At 31.5% G+C, this 17,708-nt stretch overlaps 2 protein-coding genes across 2 annotated transcripts; one reads left to right on the top strand and one right to left on the bottom strand.

Moving 5' to 3' along the window:
• Positions 1–1,901: 1,901 nt before the first annotated feature.
• Positions 1,902–4,978, bottom strand: LOC139488304 (uncharacterized). The gene is made up of 2 exons (XM_071273802.1): positions 4,880–4,978; positions 1,902–4,703 (listed from the first exon to the last, which is right to left on the bottom strand). Exon 2 carries the CDS (start codon positions 4,690–4,692, stop codon positions 3,184–3,186), a length of 1,509 nt encoding a protein of 502 aa, XP_071129903.1. The 5' UTR covers positions 4,693–4,703; positions 4,880–4,978; the 3' UTR covers positions 1,902–3,183.
• A 1,975-nt stretch (positions 4,979–6,953) lies between these two features.
• Positions 6,954–15,557, top strand: LOC139488303 (hairy/enhancer-of-split related with YRPW motif protein-like). The gene is made up of 4 exons (XM_071273800.1): positions 6,954–7,221; positions 8,369–8,470; positions 9,164–9,260; positions 14,681–15,557. Exons 1-4 carry the CDS (start codon positions 7,198–7,200, stop codon positions 15,142–15,144), a joined length of 687 nt encoding a protein of 228 aa, XP_071129901.1. The 5' UTR covers positions 6,954–7,197; the 3' UTR covers positions 15,145–15,557.
• Positions 15,558–17,708: the final 2,151 nt, after the last annotated feature.

The raw sequence follows: 17,708 nt of genomic DNA, 5'->3' as shown, positions 1-17,708 counted from the left end.
TAGTTATTGTCTATTTAAATTTGATTTATTTAAGGTAAGTTCATTGTCGTTCTTTTTTGGTGTTTATGGTCTTGTAGATCTATATTTTAAAAAGAATAAGAAAAAGTATTTTTGTCATATCAAAACTGTCCTGCCCAATCTGTTTATGTTTTCTTTTTGCTTATAATTTGGTTTTTATTTTAAGCAAATGACTTGATTCATCAAATGAAGACCATAACTTACGATTTATCTTGACTTGACTTTGAAGGCGATACAAAATATGCCGACTACAAGACTTAAAGCATATCAAACGAAACGAATGGCTGTACACTTTTTGTCGGGAATTATTCTAGCGATGCAGGTATATAGAATAAATAATTTTATTTCATTTAAGAATATAACTAGTAGTTGTATTCCTCATGATAGCCTCCTTAAATTGATTCCTTAAAAAAAATTGTGGAAACACTTGCTTCCTTTCCGTTCTGTTAATTATACTGTACAAACTCTTTCTTTTTCCACAATAACCCTGCTATTTAAAATAATCTTAGTAATTGAGCAACCGAACCACAGGGGATAAAAACAAGACATCTAATCGATCGTTCCTGAACATGATCAAACTATTTTTGTACTTGTCTAGTTCATTTATATCAAACACCGTCTACTGTAAACCCAACTTATTTTTGCCTTTTACCCGTTCTTGACCACATTGCGGCTACTTAATTTTGCGATTACTAGTAATGTAGTTTAATAAAGAAAGATCGAAGTTTACATACTAGTATTCGCGACGATTTATATTCGCGGTATTTTCTACTCGCGAAGGTCGCGAAAAAAAATATCTCGCGAACATAAGTTGGTTTACAGTTTGGGGTCTTTTACCTAGCGTACTCGACTCGAATGTGAGGTTAGGGTATCAAATCAGGAGAACCTTGTTTAGTACATTTATATCAAATACCGTATATGTGGTCTTTTGAGTTGCGTGCTCGTCTCGAGTGCAAGGGGTTGGGGACTACAAAAGACTTGAACATTTTGGTATGAGTGCCTATGTAACAACTCTCTATCCAAGAAACAATTTATAAAAGTAAACCATCATAGGTCAAAGTACGGCCTTAACACGGAGCCTTTGCTAACACCGAACAGCAAGCTATAATGGACCCCAAAAAATACTAGTGTAAAACCATTCAAAAGAGAAAACCAACGGTCTAATCTATATAAAAACGAGAAACGAGAAATACTTATGAACCACATAAACAGACGACAACCACTGAACATTAAATTCCTGACTAAGGACAGGTTAAACAATTGCAGCGGGATTAAACATTTTAATGGTACCAAACCTTCCCCCTTTTCTGAAACAATAGTATAACATCACAACATAAGAAAGACACACTATGAAATATCAATTGGAAGGCTTAACTCAATTAAAAAACGTAGTAACACAAATTAACACACAATGAACGAATAAATTTGATCTGTGATACAATGAGCAATAGTTAAGAATAGTTATGTTGTGCAAGAAAAAATAATTCTTGGATAAGCAACACTCTTTTGTCCGACGTATTTTTACTATTTGAAAAATAAAGAATTTTAGTATATTCACATAGGTATTCACATGATAAAAAAACCAAATTGTATACACGCAACATAGTGAACACTTTAAATGTATTTCAAATACTCTACATCATTACTTATAAAAGACATATGTTAACAAAATCTCATTTTTTATAGTTTGTCTAGCAAAAAGTTGAAACGCAAAATTAAATATGCCATACATGGTTTATGTAATAACTATGAAGTATATAGTTACTATGGAATCATACCAAATCGTTTAACCTAGATATATAGATTATTAATATACATAAATTGACATTGAAAAGAAGCCTGTGGTTAAGTTCAACTGGAAAAAGAACAAGCAAACACAGTTCATGTATTCTATTTTTTTAAAAATTATCACCTCATACCAGAAATAAGGGAAACAATTGTCAATTTTCTCTATTGAGGTGAAACATTACGAAATGCCGTTTCTTAAAAACTACAGTCCACATCTCTCTAATACTTTTAAGTATTGTTGTGTATATATAGGTACATATAGCATATACATTTTTTATTATGGACCGTAGACCTCATTTGGACCCAAAATTACATGGCTGGTCACATGTTCAGTTGAAAATTGAGAGGAAAGGTGGGGTGACAAAAAATGACTATCCCTGTGATCCTTCTATATCGGTGTTCATGTGTGATGTGTTAGAAATATCAAGATAATATGATATGGGAAATATTTTAGATATATAACAGCATAATATGCCCACAATACCGTTAAAAAATTTCTATTGATTTCATAATCAAAAATATAGAGAACCCTCATAGGTTCACCTCATATTTAAGAAAATCCGCAGGTATTTTCTCAATTTAAAATGTGTCATACGCATATCAGCGGTTTGCTTTCACTCTCAAATCGTTGTTCCAATAAGGAAACAGTTAAAGATGATTTAAGTATATCACTTAAGAAAAAAGGGCGTAAGTTTCCTTATCTTCAACATTTTCCTGGGTAGATTTTAGCATAGTTAGCTTTCAAAATAATTATTCTGTCAATTTAATTAAAATATTGATCTCTGATTTCGAAATCAGAGATCAATATTTTAATTTGATTGCATATTCTGTTATCCGAATAACAATTATAAACATAAATAGAGGTAGTACGATTGCCAATGAGACACTGGAATGTAAGAATAGAAGTCACCTTAAGGAATTCATCTGGTGTGACAAAATTGAAATCAATTTAAAATAAGACCAACAGTTTATGGTTTATGTTAAAACAATAAATGAAAAACAAACAACTATAATTATTCTGTACTTCTTCATACAAAACACATTACTACTGGGTGTTTCGTGACCTTGACTCCCCATTAACGAGTGTCCCGTATGTTTGGCCTTAGTTTTTTTGCTATGCTTTGATATTATTTTAATTTACTTTCACCAAAAATTTGAGAAATCTCTTAAAAGACGACGTATTAACTTGAAACAAAGAGAACACGCCTAGAATTTTATTACAAATGTAAAAAGAAAGCTTGAACAATAAGAAAACTGAACTCAACTAAAGATATTCGTCAACAATTTTCAATTAAACCTGCTGTTAGAAATGCAGAACTTTGATGGTCAAGAACCACAGTATATAATAAAAACCTCGGAGGATATATAAATAATACATCATTCCTTAAATAAACGATAGAATGTCAAAAAGCATTCAAAATGGTAGAAAATTACAAAAGGAAACCAAAAATGTTTAACTCCTAATATTGTTTGTCTGTCAAACATTTGATGTCTTTGTCTGTGGAAAAACTCGTGTTGTGCAGATATAAATGTGTAGTAAAACCAAATCCCAAAATTTAAGATACACACCAGCGAAAACACATTACGTATTGTAAAATACGAATTCACATTCCCGCATTTCCGATATTGCTTCATCTGTAATATGAATGTAGTTTGAAGTATTGTTGCAGCTAATCGTATAGCATAATTCAAATCTTCCCAGGTATCGCGGTATTTTGCACCAATTAACTGAACGATGAAGAAGCCGCATGTGGCTAGAGATGTGGTCAATATAATAAAATGTTTCATATTCATAGTGGCTCTTGGTGTCTTCTTTGGCTGTAACTGACCGGACAATTCATAAAAACATTTGATTAGCAAAGAAATTGCTACGAGATTTCCAAAAAGAGCGTAAACACTGTTTACCAGTTGATATGGTTTAAGTTTATCTACATAAAGAAACACGCATTGAATTATACTATACGAAAGTGTATACAGAATAGCAAAAACTACGCAACACATCGATTTTTTATTTGTGGGGTGGTGCTGTGTTGATACTGTTAACGGTCTACTGGACAGAAGCGGCTGATTTTCACAGCTTTGCTGGTATGATGCTGAATCATATATATGTAAATCTTGCTGATCTTTTGTTTCTGTTATATGTCTAGGCCACATCTCGGAGATGAAAATCATACACAGTAAACAATATTCTAGCAACAATGGTTCTAAGAACGGCTTAAGGATGGTAAATGTCTGATGAAGTGTTGTTTTATTGTTACATGTATCATCTGTTTGATTGTGTTCTAGTATAGTCAGCATTTGATCATCATTATACATGTCAATAGTTCGGTGTGTCCATGCAGATATATTAGCAACAAACATAAACATAAGTATGTAGTAAAAATAAGTCATACTAGCGAATCTAAATCTGGAAAAATAATGAATAAATGCGGTTTGGCTGATATCAAATACCCAAATGAAAATGTAGTATAGTATTGGTTCAACAAGCGACGGGTATTGGTCACACTGGATATTTACTGCTAATTTTGTTGCTAGGTATACAATATTTCCAATGCAAAAACCCCAAAGAAATATTATTTTTAAGTTGTCGGTTGCTCTTGGTTTCCTTGAATATTTCCAATGGCTACGAAAGTATACCAACACACGGCAGAAAATTAAACTAAAGATGGCAAGAAATAACAATCCAATCATTAAATATCTGGAATCGTTAAGTGGAAGAGCTATACTTGTGACAACTACAATTATAACAATAGTTGTCAACAAAACAACTCCGGATATACTGCCATCATGTACTGTATAATTGCCATTTCTCCGGTCCTTAACAAGTCCCGCAGTAAACGGAAGTACAAATGTTGCTCTCAAAATTTTGTGGAGACACCTGGTCATGGTATTTTTTTCTACAAAAATAAAAAAAAAAATTACATGATTATTTCTAAATATGAAACTTTCAAAAGCAAATATTTATACGGATTTGATTCTTGTTTACAATTTGAAATTTTACTAAATTAAAGAGAATTAACATTAATGAACATAGTCTTTTGAATTCGTACTGATAATAAGAAAAGAAACAAACCTTGATATTAATTCACCAATGTCATCAAATTATGGAATATGTGTTCTCTCCTCAACGATGTCTAATCTTACAAGGTTGGATCAGCTAGGCCTAGATTCCAGTGCAAAACAATTATACATTCGGTGCATGTGTATTCTAAATATAACGAAAGTCTTCCCTAAACACAGTTTGTTGATGGTTATGATATTAAATATTTCCATAAAAGGTGAATTAGACGACTCGAAACTATTACTAAATCAGTTTAATCAGAATAGAGGAAATAATACAATGTGATAACAGTTAATTGAAATGAAAAAGTGTTATATCAATGAACGACAAATTAAATTTCCTATCGTAATGAATTTGTCTATCATTGGTAAGCTTATTTATCAAATACATATCTTAAAAAGAAAAAAATATTCGGCTGCCTCACCGTTTCAATTTTACAAAATCCGTAGAAAATCAGTCTCAGCTAATAATGATCAGTATCGTTAATCAAAAGGTTAAAAATATTGATAGTACATATTGAAATTTTAACAAGGAGATGAGCGAATAAATTTTTTTATTTTAAATTACATTATATAGCTGCTCTAGAATGACACACAATTCAACATGAGTCAATTTATTGTTTATAAATTTGGTACCTTTAATACGTTAATAACAGGGTCCAAAATTGGCGTTGCCACTAATGGCATAAGTTTTAGCTATATGTACCCTATGCAGTTCGATGGTGCTTGACTATATTTTCTAGGAGATACTAACTGTTGTTGAATGGAAGGGGCTGGTGTACTATTTTGTCTTTATGGTAATCCCTACTATCCTTGTATGAAAGACACTGTCCGAGAAAGCATGTTAACTTCAGTTTAAACAGTAAGAAAGTCAGCTTGAACAGGTTCAACAGTCATATCTTACGTATAACAAATATGCTCTTATTGTTCTTAAAATGTTTTATCAGTACCCCCCCCCCCCCCCTCCTTTGACAAAATGTTCTCCCCCAGTTTAAAAATTATATCAAAAGATCAATACTTCTTCTGCTAAAGTAGGACATCAAGCAATAACGATAGTAGAACTGCCTTTCTTATTTGAAACTAGACAAGTTTGAATTGTTTTACATTTGTCTTTTCGGAGTCTTTTACAGCTAGCTGACTATGTGGTATGGACTTTGCTTATTGTTTAAGGCATTAAGGTAACCTTTAGTTGTTAATTTCTTTGTCATTAGGTTCCTGATGGATAGTTGTTTTATTGGCAATCATGCCACATCTTCTTATTTTTAAAAGAGTTTACAGCTTAAATAAACTGACATTTTGAAATAAAAAGTATTGTTTTAAATTAACATATAATATAGTTTTAATCGACTGTATTGTTTTTTTTATCTAATGTACAGGACAAATTTCATTAAGTTAGATAAAATGATGAGAAAATTTAAAAATAAAGTATAATGTGATCTTCTTTTTCTAGGCGAGTACAATTACACAATACATTTTTTGACAATCCATGCATAAAGTTTTTATATTCATAGGCCCCCTTATATTTTTTCCAAAAAAAGACCACCACATCTGACATTGTTTACAAAAAAACAAATTTGCTTTTTGTAGACGCAAAACAAAATGAATGACACAGAAATATACTAAAATAAAATCAGTACCTTTTTTTTTATATATATAATATTTGTTCATGATAGTAACAGTATCCAAGAAGACGATATTAATTTTGTAAACTGATTGTAGGTTGTCGGATAAAATGCAGATTCATATTTTGCAACATGACAACACAAGTAAAGACCGAAATGGAAACATGTGTGCATAATTCAATATTATCTTCTTGTTTTTCACAAGCTAAACTTGACATATTCCAATAATTAAAAAAATCAGCTGTTACGTGGTTCTTCGATCAATCAACCCATCTCTCTAATTAAAGTATCCACCAGTCGCATTATAAACCTTGTGACCAAGTGTTCCGGATCATCCGGGCACGTGAACCCATTAGGTAATTCGCGTGCCGATACTGTTGGTTAGCTGTGTCCAGCACGTGACAGAACTGTCGGCTGTTGCGAAATCTCGCGTGCGTAAAATATATCGGCACACTCTCCTCCGTGGTATAGGTTATTCCCAAATCATATAGTTTATAACATTAAGAGGCTTCTGTGATTTAACCATTTTAATATCCGTCAATGCACGTGTAAAATGAATTAATTGCATGTGGGATAATCTTGCTATACTGCATTAATTAAATAGTTCTCGTAACATTTAAATCCTGGACATCAATATTTTTTTTTGCATTCTGGAAGAGTATTCACTGCAGGGACATTATTAAAATTCATTCTCAGAAGTTGAAATAACATGGAAGCGAATAATTCAGATGCGGTTAGTAAAATTTATTTGTTTATTCATTTCTGAAATTAAATATTTTAGAACACAAATACGTGAGAGTATCTGTTTAAAGATTGCATATTAATATAATGGGAAAAAAACAGAAATATAAGTATAACAAAAGCCCTTCTTAAAAATGAAATTCTTACTTTTTGATTTCAAAAATTACATTAGAAAAATTGTTTATAAGGAAATAAGATGGAAAAGTATATAGAAACATACTCCGAGAATTCTTCTTATCTAATGTTTTAGGAACATAGAAATAACAAAAAAAATGTTATTGTTAACCAATATTGTCACTTTTAGGTTTCAGGTTGTAAAACTGCAAGATTAAAGGAATATCTTGTTTTCTGGCATCCCCGAAGCCTCGCTTTGAATAATTTTTAAAACATAAAATGCATATAATGGTTCTCCCGTTATCTGTTAATTATGATGTTGAATTGTATAAGTCAAATGGGAATTTCCATCGTCTAAAGTGAATGTTCAAGTTCTGTTCGAAACAGCATGGTTTTTTTTAAAGGAGTAGGCCCAGTACGAACCCTTTCAGTTTACCACAAAATATAGCAGTTTTACAAAATTAATTTTATCTATTGGAAAGTAGAATACTTCTGTTACAAAAATATGGGCTGCTTTTGACAATACAATGTATCGGGTACTAGCATCATTAAGTGATACTTAATTACTGAAATCGTAGAAATTTAGCTTTTTGGTTAAATTTTAGACGGTTTCCATCTAAAATGAAAGTGGCCGCATTTGTGTTCGTTCTTAATATTTGAATGTAAGTTGTATTTGATAATACATAACATGTATAAATGTTGAGAATAAACACGGATACGGCACTTTCATTTTTCAATTGACAAAAACCATCTGAAAATATAATGGCATATTTGATAGATTTTCAGTCATATTTAAGCTTGAATTTGAGCGTCTTCAATGACTAAATCAGTTTAAATCATTCACATAGACTAATTGAATCGACTGAAGTAAACACTAAAGTGTTTAACATACGCTTTTTAATCTTTAGAAACTTTTATTAAAATAATTCACGAATCATAAAACAAATTTGAGTTTATATATGTTCTACTCATCTTCAATATAAATGATAGTAATGCAATAGAAAACAAATTTTATTTTTGAACAGGATCAAACTTCTCACAAAGTAATAGAAAAGAAAAGACGGGACAGAATAAACTCGTGTCTGTCTGAACTTAGTCAGACTGTTCCTGCGGCATTCTCTAAGCAGGTAAGGATGATACTAACATGATTAATAAATACTCTATTTCATTGGGTCTCTTATGAAGAGTTGAAAGTCATAACACATCTCCCTTTTTTCCTTTTCTTTTTTTTCTTCTTATCTAGGCGTTATTTGAAGTAACAGAAATCAAGTGTTACGTTATATGCACGTGTGACTTTGTCACGTTATTTTACGGAAGGAATCTAAAAATCTCATTCCTCATTTTTTTTTTATCAAAATGAAATAGTGTACAAAGTATAAATGGTAAATAATATTAACATCTAGGAATATAAAAGAGAAAATAAGGGATAATGTTCAATCATCTCGAAAAATTCAGATTAATACATATTCAATTTAATCCATTACTAAAAATGTTTAATGAATTCACTTAGATTTTCTTGAATGTATAACAAAAGTAAGAACACCGTCGGATCGCCCCTTTTCGCCACATATATACATTCTTCAATCTTCTTTGAATATTTAAAGTATAATTCACTATTCCATAAGAATAGAAGCATAGTTTAGTAAATATCAAGAAATGCAAAATTCTTTGAAAAATTATATCAAACAGTCAAATAGAATATATATTGCTAGGACAATTTGTACAATAACGAAAATTTACTAAAAATTTGCGGAGACAAGTTATATGGCATAAGACATTTTTTGTACAGTGATGTTGTTTATTTATTAAATATGTTTCAGACATCTGGAAAGCTAGAAAAAGCAGAAATATTAGAAATGACGGTTGAATATCTAAGAGCTATTCAAGCAACAGAATTAGGAATCAGAGTTGAAAACGGTAAATATTTAAAAAGCTAAAATAAGTATGATCTATATAAAAGAGTTAAAACCATGAACAAATACAAAAAAAAAATTGAGTCTTTCACAGTCTGATTAAATCCGGTCCCCACAATCAACTATGACTTGCGTTTGTAGTGGACACTGGGGGCCGTTTTAAATCAAAACGAGTTTTAATTAAAATCAGTTATTGGCAAAAAAAAGTATAATTATAAAAAAAAAAACCACCACCATTTAAATACCTAGATTATATTCAAAATATGAATTATTCACCGAAGATTAAATACATTGCATGATATTAAGCTGCAGTAAAATGCAGGGTTCTTATTAAATATCATGTTTTGTTCTCACCATTAACTATCAGACATTAAACACAATTTCATTATCATGATCATGATCATGATCATAACCATCATCTTGCAAGCAGCGACACCTACTTAGAATTTGCATTAATTTAAATACTCACCAAATTTTCCATAAAAACAAGACTACCTATATCACGGTGTATCATCGCCACCGGAAATTGGGTATTAACGAAGCGGAGAAAAATAGAAAAAAAGTAAACAAGTTAAGAATTCATTCAATTTAAAGCATTTCCACTCATTGGATGAGGGTGCCGCTTAAGAAATGATTTTCTGATATATAATTCTTTAAATTATTAGGCAGGTAAGTACAAAATTAATACAAGATTGTGTGTAATACTCCAAAACTTGCCACTTAGTACCGGAAAATTTCGAGGTCGATCGTCCTCTGTCGCCCCATTCTCAAGATATTGAACTGTTTTTCATTATTTTTCCAGACACGTTTTTAGATTATAATAGTGTGGCATCATATTTACTGAAATTTTTTGTCAAAAACATGTTTTTTAAAGAATATGGACAAAAACATTGTTTGTTTGTTGTACGGCGAATTGCAGGACGTTGTACGGCGAATTGCAAAATAACAACTTTTGTCTGTACGGCTTCTTGCAATATATTATAATTTTAAGAGGAAATTAATCAGTGTTTAAATAATATCAAGTGACGATATTTTGTTGATATCAAAGCTTTACAGGCTTACAAATATACAAAATGTCTTACTTATCAAATATTATTAAATATATGCTGTTAATTCAGTTCAGAAGGCCTCGTTGCGTACCGTTTTTCGATTTTGTACAAAAAGGTTTTTTTCAACCATATTATCCTAAATACATTTATATATCGTTATACTACTAACGACTGTTGTCTTATTTGTTGTTAGGTTGAATTGTGTAAGTTCAATAAAATAAACCGTCCATTCATCTTTTGTTGGTGCTAGCTTTTTTTTATATATAAAAACAGTGGAGATGTGGTATGATAGCAAATAAGATAACTATCCATCAGGATAAAATAAAGTGTATGCAAGAAATTATATGCTATCGTACGGCCTTCAACAACGAAAACTCGTACTATAGTCGGCTATAAAAAGCACCGACAGAAAAATATGGAAGGACTCAACAAGAAAACTAACGGCCTAACTTATATACAGTGTAACAAAACAATTTATGAAAACAACAAATAAGATAGAGATGAAGCAACGACAACCACCGAACCACAGGATCGAGAATTCGGACAGACAAAATTAAGAAAAATACTTTGTTTTCATCGAAAGTAAGGAAAAACAAATCGTGAATTGCATTTCGAATTAATTTTCTTGTCAGTTTCGTTTTAAAATATATAATTTATATACATCTTAAATGCTGTCAAGCAAAAGGTATTTTTATCAAATGCATTAACCATTTTATCTAAAGCATAATTAGATGGGGGGAAAGGGGGTCCGTTAATAAGTTAACAAAAACTCAATTTTGGCAAAAACAGTTAACAACAAATTTTAAATATTGATGAGAGTTAACAGCAACTTTAATTACCATTTTTTCCAAACGAACCCAAAAGCAATGAAAAGGGGAAGTGCATAATTATCTTCAATGTATTCAAAAGTTTGAAAACCACTGTACAAAGTCGCAGAAATGCCAAGCTCCATAAGGAATCTTTTATAAAGCTGACTAATTTTCAGAAGACACACGCAAGTACCATATTTTTTTATTGACACATGGACAGACAATTGAACGGATGGAAAAGCAGACGGAGTGATCGACTCCAAAAAAAAAGGACTATGTCATGAATAATCGAAAATGCTTCAAACAGCAAAAGGGAGGCTTTTTCTGGTTATGTACATTGTTGAGTAAATGTTTTATGTCAATCAGTCGTAGTAAACTTGGGTTATCGTCATGACGTAGGAAAGTGTAACAAACAGTTATAATGAGTGAATACTATAGGGCGTGAACATTATTTTTTTTTTATGGCGGGAGCTCTTTTAAATTATGGTTACATCTCAGTCAGGGTATTCATACGACTCATTGCTTACATGATTTTATTAAAAGGAATTGCGAAGGTTTACTCATTTTTATTTTAAATCATCAAAACCAGTGTATAAATCAGAAAGTAACATGTAAGGTGTCACAAGTTGAAGCGCTCTTTCATCCCAAAAAAGTCCCAATTAAGAACTCTGAGCTGATATAAAAAAAAGCCTTGGTCCATCTTTACATTTCTGAAGTCTTAGACTAGCAAATTTGACATCAATTTGAGAACCAAGTCCTCATTTTTCGGCCTCTTCTACCAGGCCACACTGTTAAGTTATTTTACGAATTGCAAAATGAAAAGGTATTTTATTTTTCACGATTCCGTCCAGGTACTCAGGGTCAATATAACTTATCAAACATTCCACATACTTCTGAATTATTTTCATCATAGGACTGACCAGGGTTTTAGCTGGATAAGAAGTGGCCTTTCCTTTTAACGTTTTTGATACATAACAAATAGAAGGCAGATATAACTACATTGGTTAGACGTATAAAGAGGGGTATGAGATATCCCTAAACATGTTTAACACTGCCGCATTTGTTGCACCTGCATGACCCAACTTGAGTCTGTAACCTTTGCTACATTTGTATATAGTCTTGTATTTATTTCATTTTTTGAAATTTTGGTTCATTTATATGTTTCAAGAAACAAACATTGAACTTCTACCCCCTTTTTGTAGTTAAATGATTGATCACTTAGGAGACAGCTTCGGGTATATCAATACACAGTTACAAGTTTAGTTTCGCATTATAGTCATGGTGAATTTTCTAAATATGAAAGTTTTTGTACAATTGAATTGATTTTTAGATACATGTAGTTGTATAATAATATAGCCTTCCTAGTGAGTTTATATGAACATTTAGATTGTTTTTAACATGTTTTAAAAGCCATTTTTCAGTTTGAACGTCGAAACGTTCCTATCCGTACCGCCATAGATTTAAAAAATTTGTATTGTTTTTTCAACAAAGATTTGACGCTCGATCTTTTCAATTCAATTTTATGGAAAAAAACAGCAGAAACGCATATATTTTTTTTTTACCTTTTGATAGATATATGTCTATGGTTTCAGGAAAGATTTCACTCTTATTGATTGACATTTTCCTTGGACCAAATTTTTGAGATCTTTGTGACATGTTTAACCCCCTATCTTGCAATATTTGGTATCAAATAAATGCTGATTGTTGCCATGGTTACACAAAAAAAAGATTATATTTCACCATTATTACTATTGGAAATCAAATCTATAGACGATTCCCTTTCCATAAATATACACATGCATAACTCAAATAGTAAGCCTTATTTATTAGGAAGGAAGGGAAAGAGGGTGTTTAAAAATTATGAGTGTCAATTCTAAGTTTTTTCCTATCTGTGAATTGACAACCCCATCCTAGTGCATAATCTTCTCGTTGCGTTGAGTAGTTTCCTCTATTTGGTCGGGCTTCTGTTTCTTCGACGTTTTCCTCATTTCCATTCTCAATTTTATCAAGGATTTACTATACTCAAAGATTTTTTACTTTGAGGAAGCAACGTAAAAAAAGGAATGGACAGCAAATTTTCATGTGATTCTTGTAAATTACAGATAAGATCAGTTAACAGAGAAAATAATGTCAAAAACAGTGAACACTTTAAGTATTAAGTAACATATAACTGGAATCTCAATTTCAAATAAACAGTTAACAACATTGCAAATTTTAACAAAATAGATTACAGACAGTGGGTCGAAAACAGTTAAGGGTTTTTAAATTCATCAGTCAAATAACAGTTTTAAACAAATTAAAACCTTGAAAAAGACAAAAACAGTTTAACATAAAAGGGTATGATGCCACACTATAATAATCTAAAAACGTGTCTGGAAAAATAATGAAAAACAGTTCAATATCTTGAGAATGGGACGACAGAGGACGATCGACCTCGAAATTTTCCGGTACTAAGTGGCAAGTTTTGGAGTATTACACACACTCTTGTATTAATTTTGTACTTATCTGCCTAATAATTTAAAGAATTATATATAAGAAAATCATTTCTTAAGCGGCACCCTCATCCAATGAGTGGAAATGCTTTAAATTGAATGAATTCTTAACTTGTTTACTCTTTTTTCTATTTCTCTCCGCTTCGTTAGTACCCAATTTCCGGTGGCGATGATACGCAGTGTATTTTAAGACTGGAGAATTTTGTATTCTGTAAATATTAATTACAGTTATGTAGAATCCGCCTCCTCCCAAAAGACAACAAAAAAAAAACAAAACAAAAAAACCGGGATGAATGACAGATGTAGTAATCACTGTGTCGTACTTCATGCCAGCACATAATTTGTCTCGCTCAATCTACACGTGCCAGTCGCGTTCCAGGAACGTGTCTGTGACAGCATATCCGGATCAAAACCATTTACTTTGAGAGAATAGTTAACTTTCAAACTTAACCAACGGCTATGACTAATGTATGCTACAGTGGTTACGTGTTCAAACGTGTTTTATCAATGTTACGCGTGCATTGCTCGTTTATTAATACCCGTATAAATGTTGCATATGAATGTGAAAGATCGATAAATTGTAAAACGCTTCATCTAATATTTCGTCAACAGTGTAACATGTTTGACAGTTTGAAGTAGAGCGTACTCGAAATTATCGAACCAATGAAACGTAACGAGATGATTATACATTCATCTGTTCGTGTCTTTTGTACATTTACACATGTCTATAGGCAGGTGTCCTTTCAAAAATGTGTCTTTTGAAATAAAACTTTCTATAACATCGACTTATAGTATCACATTGTCAATGTAGCAGTTAAATTATAATAATGTAAGCCGATAGGATACGCTCAATCTAAAAGCTAAACTGTTTACAAAAACTATTATGCTATCTGGCACAAACGTTTGTTAATAAATTAAAAAAATAAATAATTAAAGCAACTTTACATTGTTAGGTATTTAACAGGAGTATCAGGGAAGTAATTCAATTTGAAGTTTACTTTATTTACTTCCTTAATATATTTTAATGATGTTTCAAGGTGAAGTATACTAATAAAATAATTTAAAATTTTCAAGGTGACTGGTATAACTCTGAAATTTGGACAGATTTTATGCAACACTACCAAACAGGCTACAACGATTGTATTCGTGAAATCATGCATTATATGATGGATGTCGAAGGCCTGAATGTCCATGACCACAGATGCACAAGAATGATGTCGTACTTACAAACAAGATTTAAGCCTGACACGTCCATTGCAAGTGGAATAGCACACAGACAAAGTATATCTAGAAATAACGCATCCTTCAAAAGTCTATCATCATCTTACAAATGTGGCGCTTCTCCTCCCACAAGTTCCCGATTCAATCCTTATGCTGTAAATCAACGTCTCAGTTCATATGACTTTCGTTTAAATGGAGGATCAAGGGACAGCTCTATGGCGAAGGCAACAAACTTTACATCACCATTTCAATTAATGCCATCATTCACTGGGCTACTTTGTTTTGCAGATCGAAATCCATTATTAAAAAGAGACTGAAATGTTCTAGACTTTCTTATTAAAACAATGTAACTATAAAAAAGGCGGAGAATTGTGTTAATTTCCTGATGCATCCTAAATAGTGCACCTATTTAATTCTTTTTATATATACTATCAAAGCTTAAGAAAATAAATACGTTGAAGAATTAAGCAGAGTTCTCGAAAAGTGGGTGTCCGAAGATTTTGTGACCAAATGATTGTGAGGACCAGCAGATTTTCTAAGGACTACAAAGGGGAAAAAAGTTCAAGAACTCTAATTGCGACGGAATATAATGTTAGCATTAAGAAAGTGTCTGTGTGTTGGTGTAATGTTGATGTTTGGTTATGAGTGTCCAAAACACACATATGTGCGAGAATATATAGATCTTATAATGCAATATGTCAAACGTTTCTAGAAATAAATATTAAGATATGATGTGTATTCGTTTTATATATTTAACGATCATTTCGCTAATACTAAATTTCTTGCTATATACTAAGATTTTATTTTGACTGTAGAAAAATGAAATTAAAAATTGTTACTTTTAATATTTGGTTTTAAACCTTCTCATATATTAAGACCATTTAATTTATTCATTGTAATTAAGTACATGTATCTATTAACCTCTTAAGTGGTTTAAAAAGGATAATGTCATTCATGTGATTACGATGTAAAAAAAGAGAATATTTCAAATAAAATTACATCAACATCAATCTAATATCACAGGCGTTTGAGTCACGCCCCTTTTTGTATTGATTTTTTTTTATTACTCTATCCATTCTATCACAATTACTGTAGTTTAAACGTAACTGCTTCTCTTTTAAATGAAAGTAGGTGACAAGACGGATAAACTACAAAGAGCACTTGAAATAAGGTGAAATAATAAAGAAATTTAAATTTTGATATACTAAAATGGGGGAATTGAAAATCGAAGGGTGTCAAACCCCGATGGCCTGTATCCGATATTTGGAACAGCAAGCCTTGTGTGCGTAGATTATATATATTAATCCCGTGTTCTTACGTTTCAAACTTGCATTATAAATCCATTATCAACTTCTTAATTTATCAAAAAACGTTTCAGAAATAATTGATGCAAGTTATGCTTTATTGTAGTTTGAACAAGGGTAGGAATTACATAATCATTCGTGATTAGTTTTGCCCACACGATGGCGAGGGATGACATACCACGAATATAATGCCTACCCATGTTAAACATACATTTAACTAAGTATAGCTTACATCAAATATTTCGATTCTGATTAAGACAATTACGGTAATTTCTATGTCCGATGTGTGAAGAGCGTTTTTGGAAGCATTTCCTTGTACATCCCTCTTTTATTGTAAACAGCAGTTGACATGCAATTTGCTTTTCAGAGGGAGGGGTTTTGAACGGCCAGCATGACATTTCCGTATCCAGGTCAAATAAGTAAATTGCGAATTGTGACACATTGTAATCAGTGTACATGTTATTGTATTAATAACAAGATGTGCATCATTTAAGAGTTAGAAAGTGTTTTAAGTTAATGAAATAAATTAAATGCATGCCAATTTGATAAAATTCATTTTTCTGCAGTAGTCAATACACGCATATAACACATTTTATTTGGATTTCGATCATGGGTTTGTTTTAATACAAAGCAAAAGAAGCACGTCATATAAGACTTATTTTTTAAAGATTAGCTTGCTATTGGATGCGCTATATCCATGACAATGTTAATACCAAATCAAACGGACTCGACAAATCGAAAAAAAAATCATCATAAATGTAACGACGATTATTTAAATTAAAATTTAAAAAAAATTTAAATTAAGAATATTATTTGTACAACAATAATGCACTTCCTTAAGAAAATTCAAAATTTAAATTTAACTTCCTCAATATTTTTACCAACACGCATCACTGTTCAAGTGAAAATAAAAGTTATTTGTTAAAACGTAGCTTTTACATTTAAAACTTCACAGAACAGATACAATCGAATACCGTTTGAAGTTATTATCATATAAGGAAACATTTTAATTTAATGGTATATAAAGAAGCCTACCTTTGTTTATCGTCAAAGTTGAGCATAAAAAAGCAAACTGTTTTTGCTAACAATGTCCGATTTAAAAGGGATCTTATTGCTGTTTTCCTCCGGTGTTCCATCAACTAACAGGTTCCATAGGAATGATGGTAGTATTTCCGGTCTTATTTTTCTTGTTGCTTTTCTATCATTTTCATGTTGTGCCGTGTTCGTATCATCATATCGGGGGCGAAATGTCACGGCTTCGATGACACCACCTGGTAGTGCATACCTCATAATCTTGTGTGCTTTGGCATTTTTAGCGTCCATGGTGATCGTTTATATAAACGCAAAAAGAATAACAAGAAATGGAAGCGATACATTGTATAAGCGGGACAACACAGCCTGGCTAAAACTGAAATTTCTTTACCTTTTCGGTGTTGGTGGAATAGCATATCAAATTATTGCGTATATTTACAGGAGAGAGTGTTCTCCACCTCACGTTGATCTAGATAATATTTTAGCAGCGCACATTGCACTTATCTTATTTTTTCTAACTCAGACAGCTTTTATACAGATAATGC

Source organism: Mytilus edulis, chromosome 9 (assembly GCF_963676685.1).
Source record: "Mytilus edulis chromosome 9, xbMytEdul2.2, whole genome shotgun sequence".
In the NCBI taxonomy this organism is placed as follows: domain Eukaryota; kingdom Metazoa; phylum Mollusca; class Bivalvia; order Mytilida; family Mytilidae; genus Mytilus; species Mytilus edulis.
The sequence above is the reverse complement of the archived record's forward strand: the minus strand, read 5'-3'. Positions and strand labels throughout refer to the sequence as shown.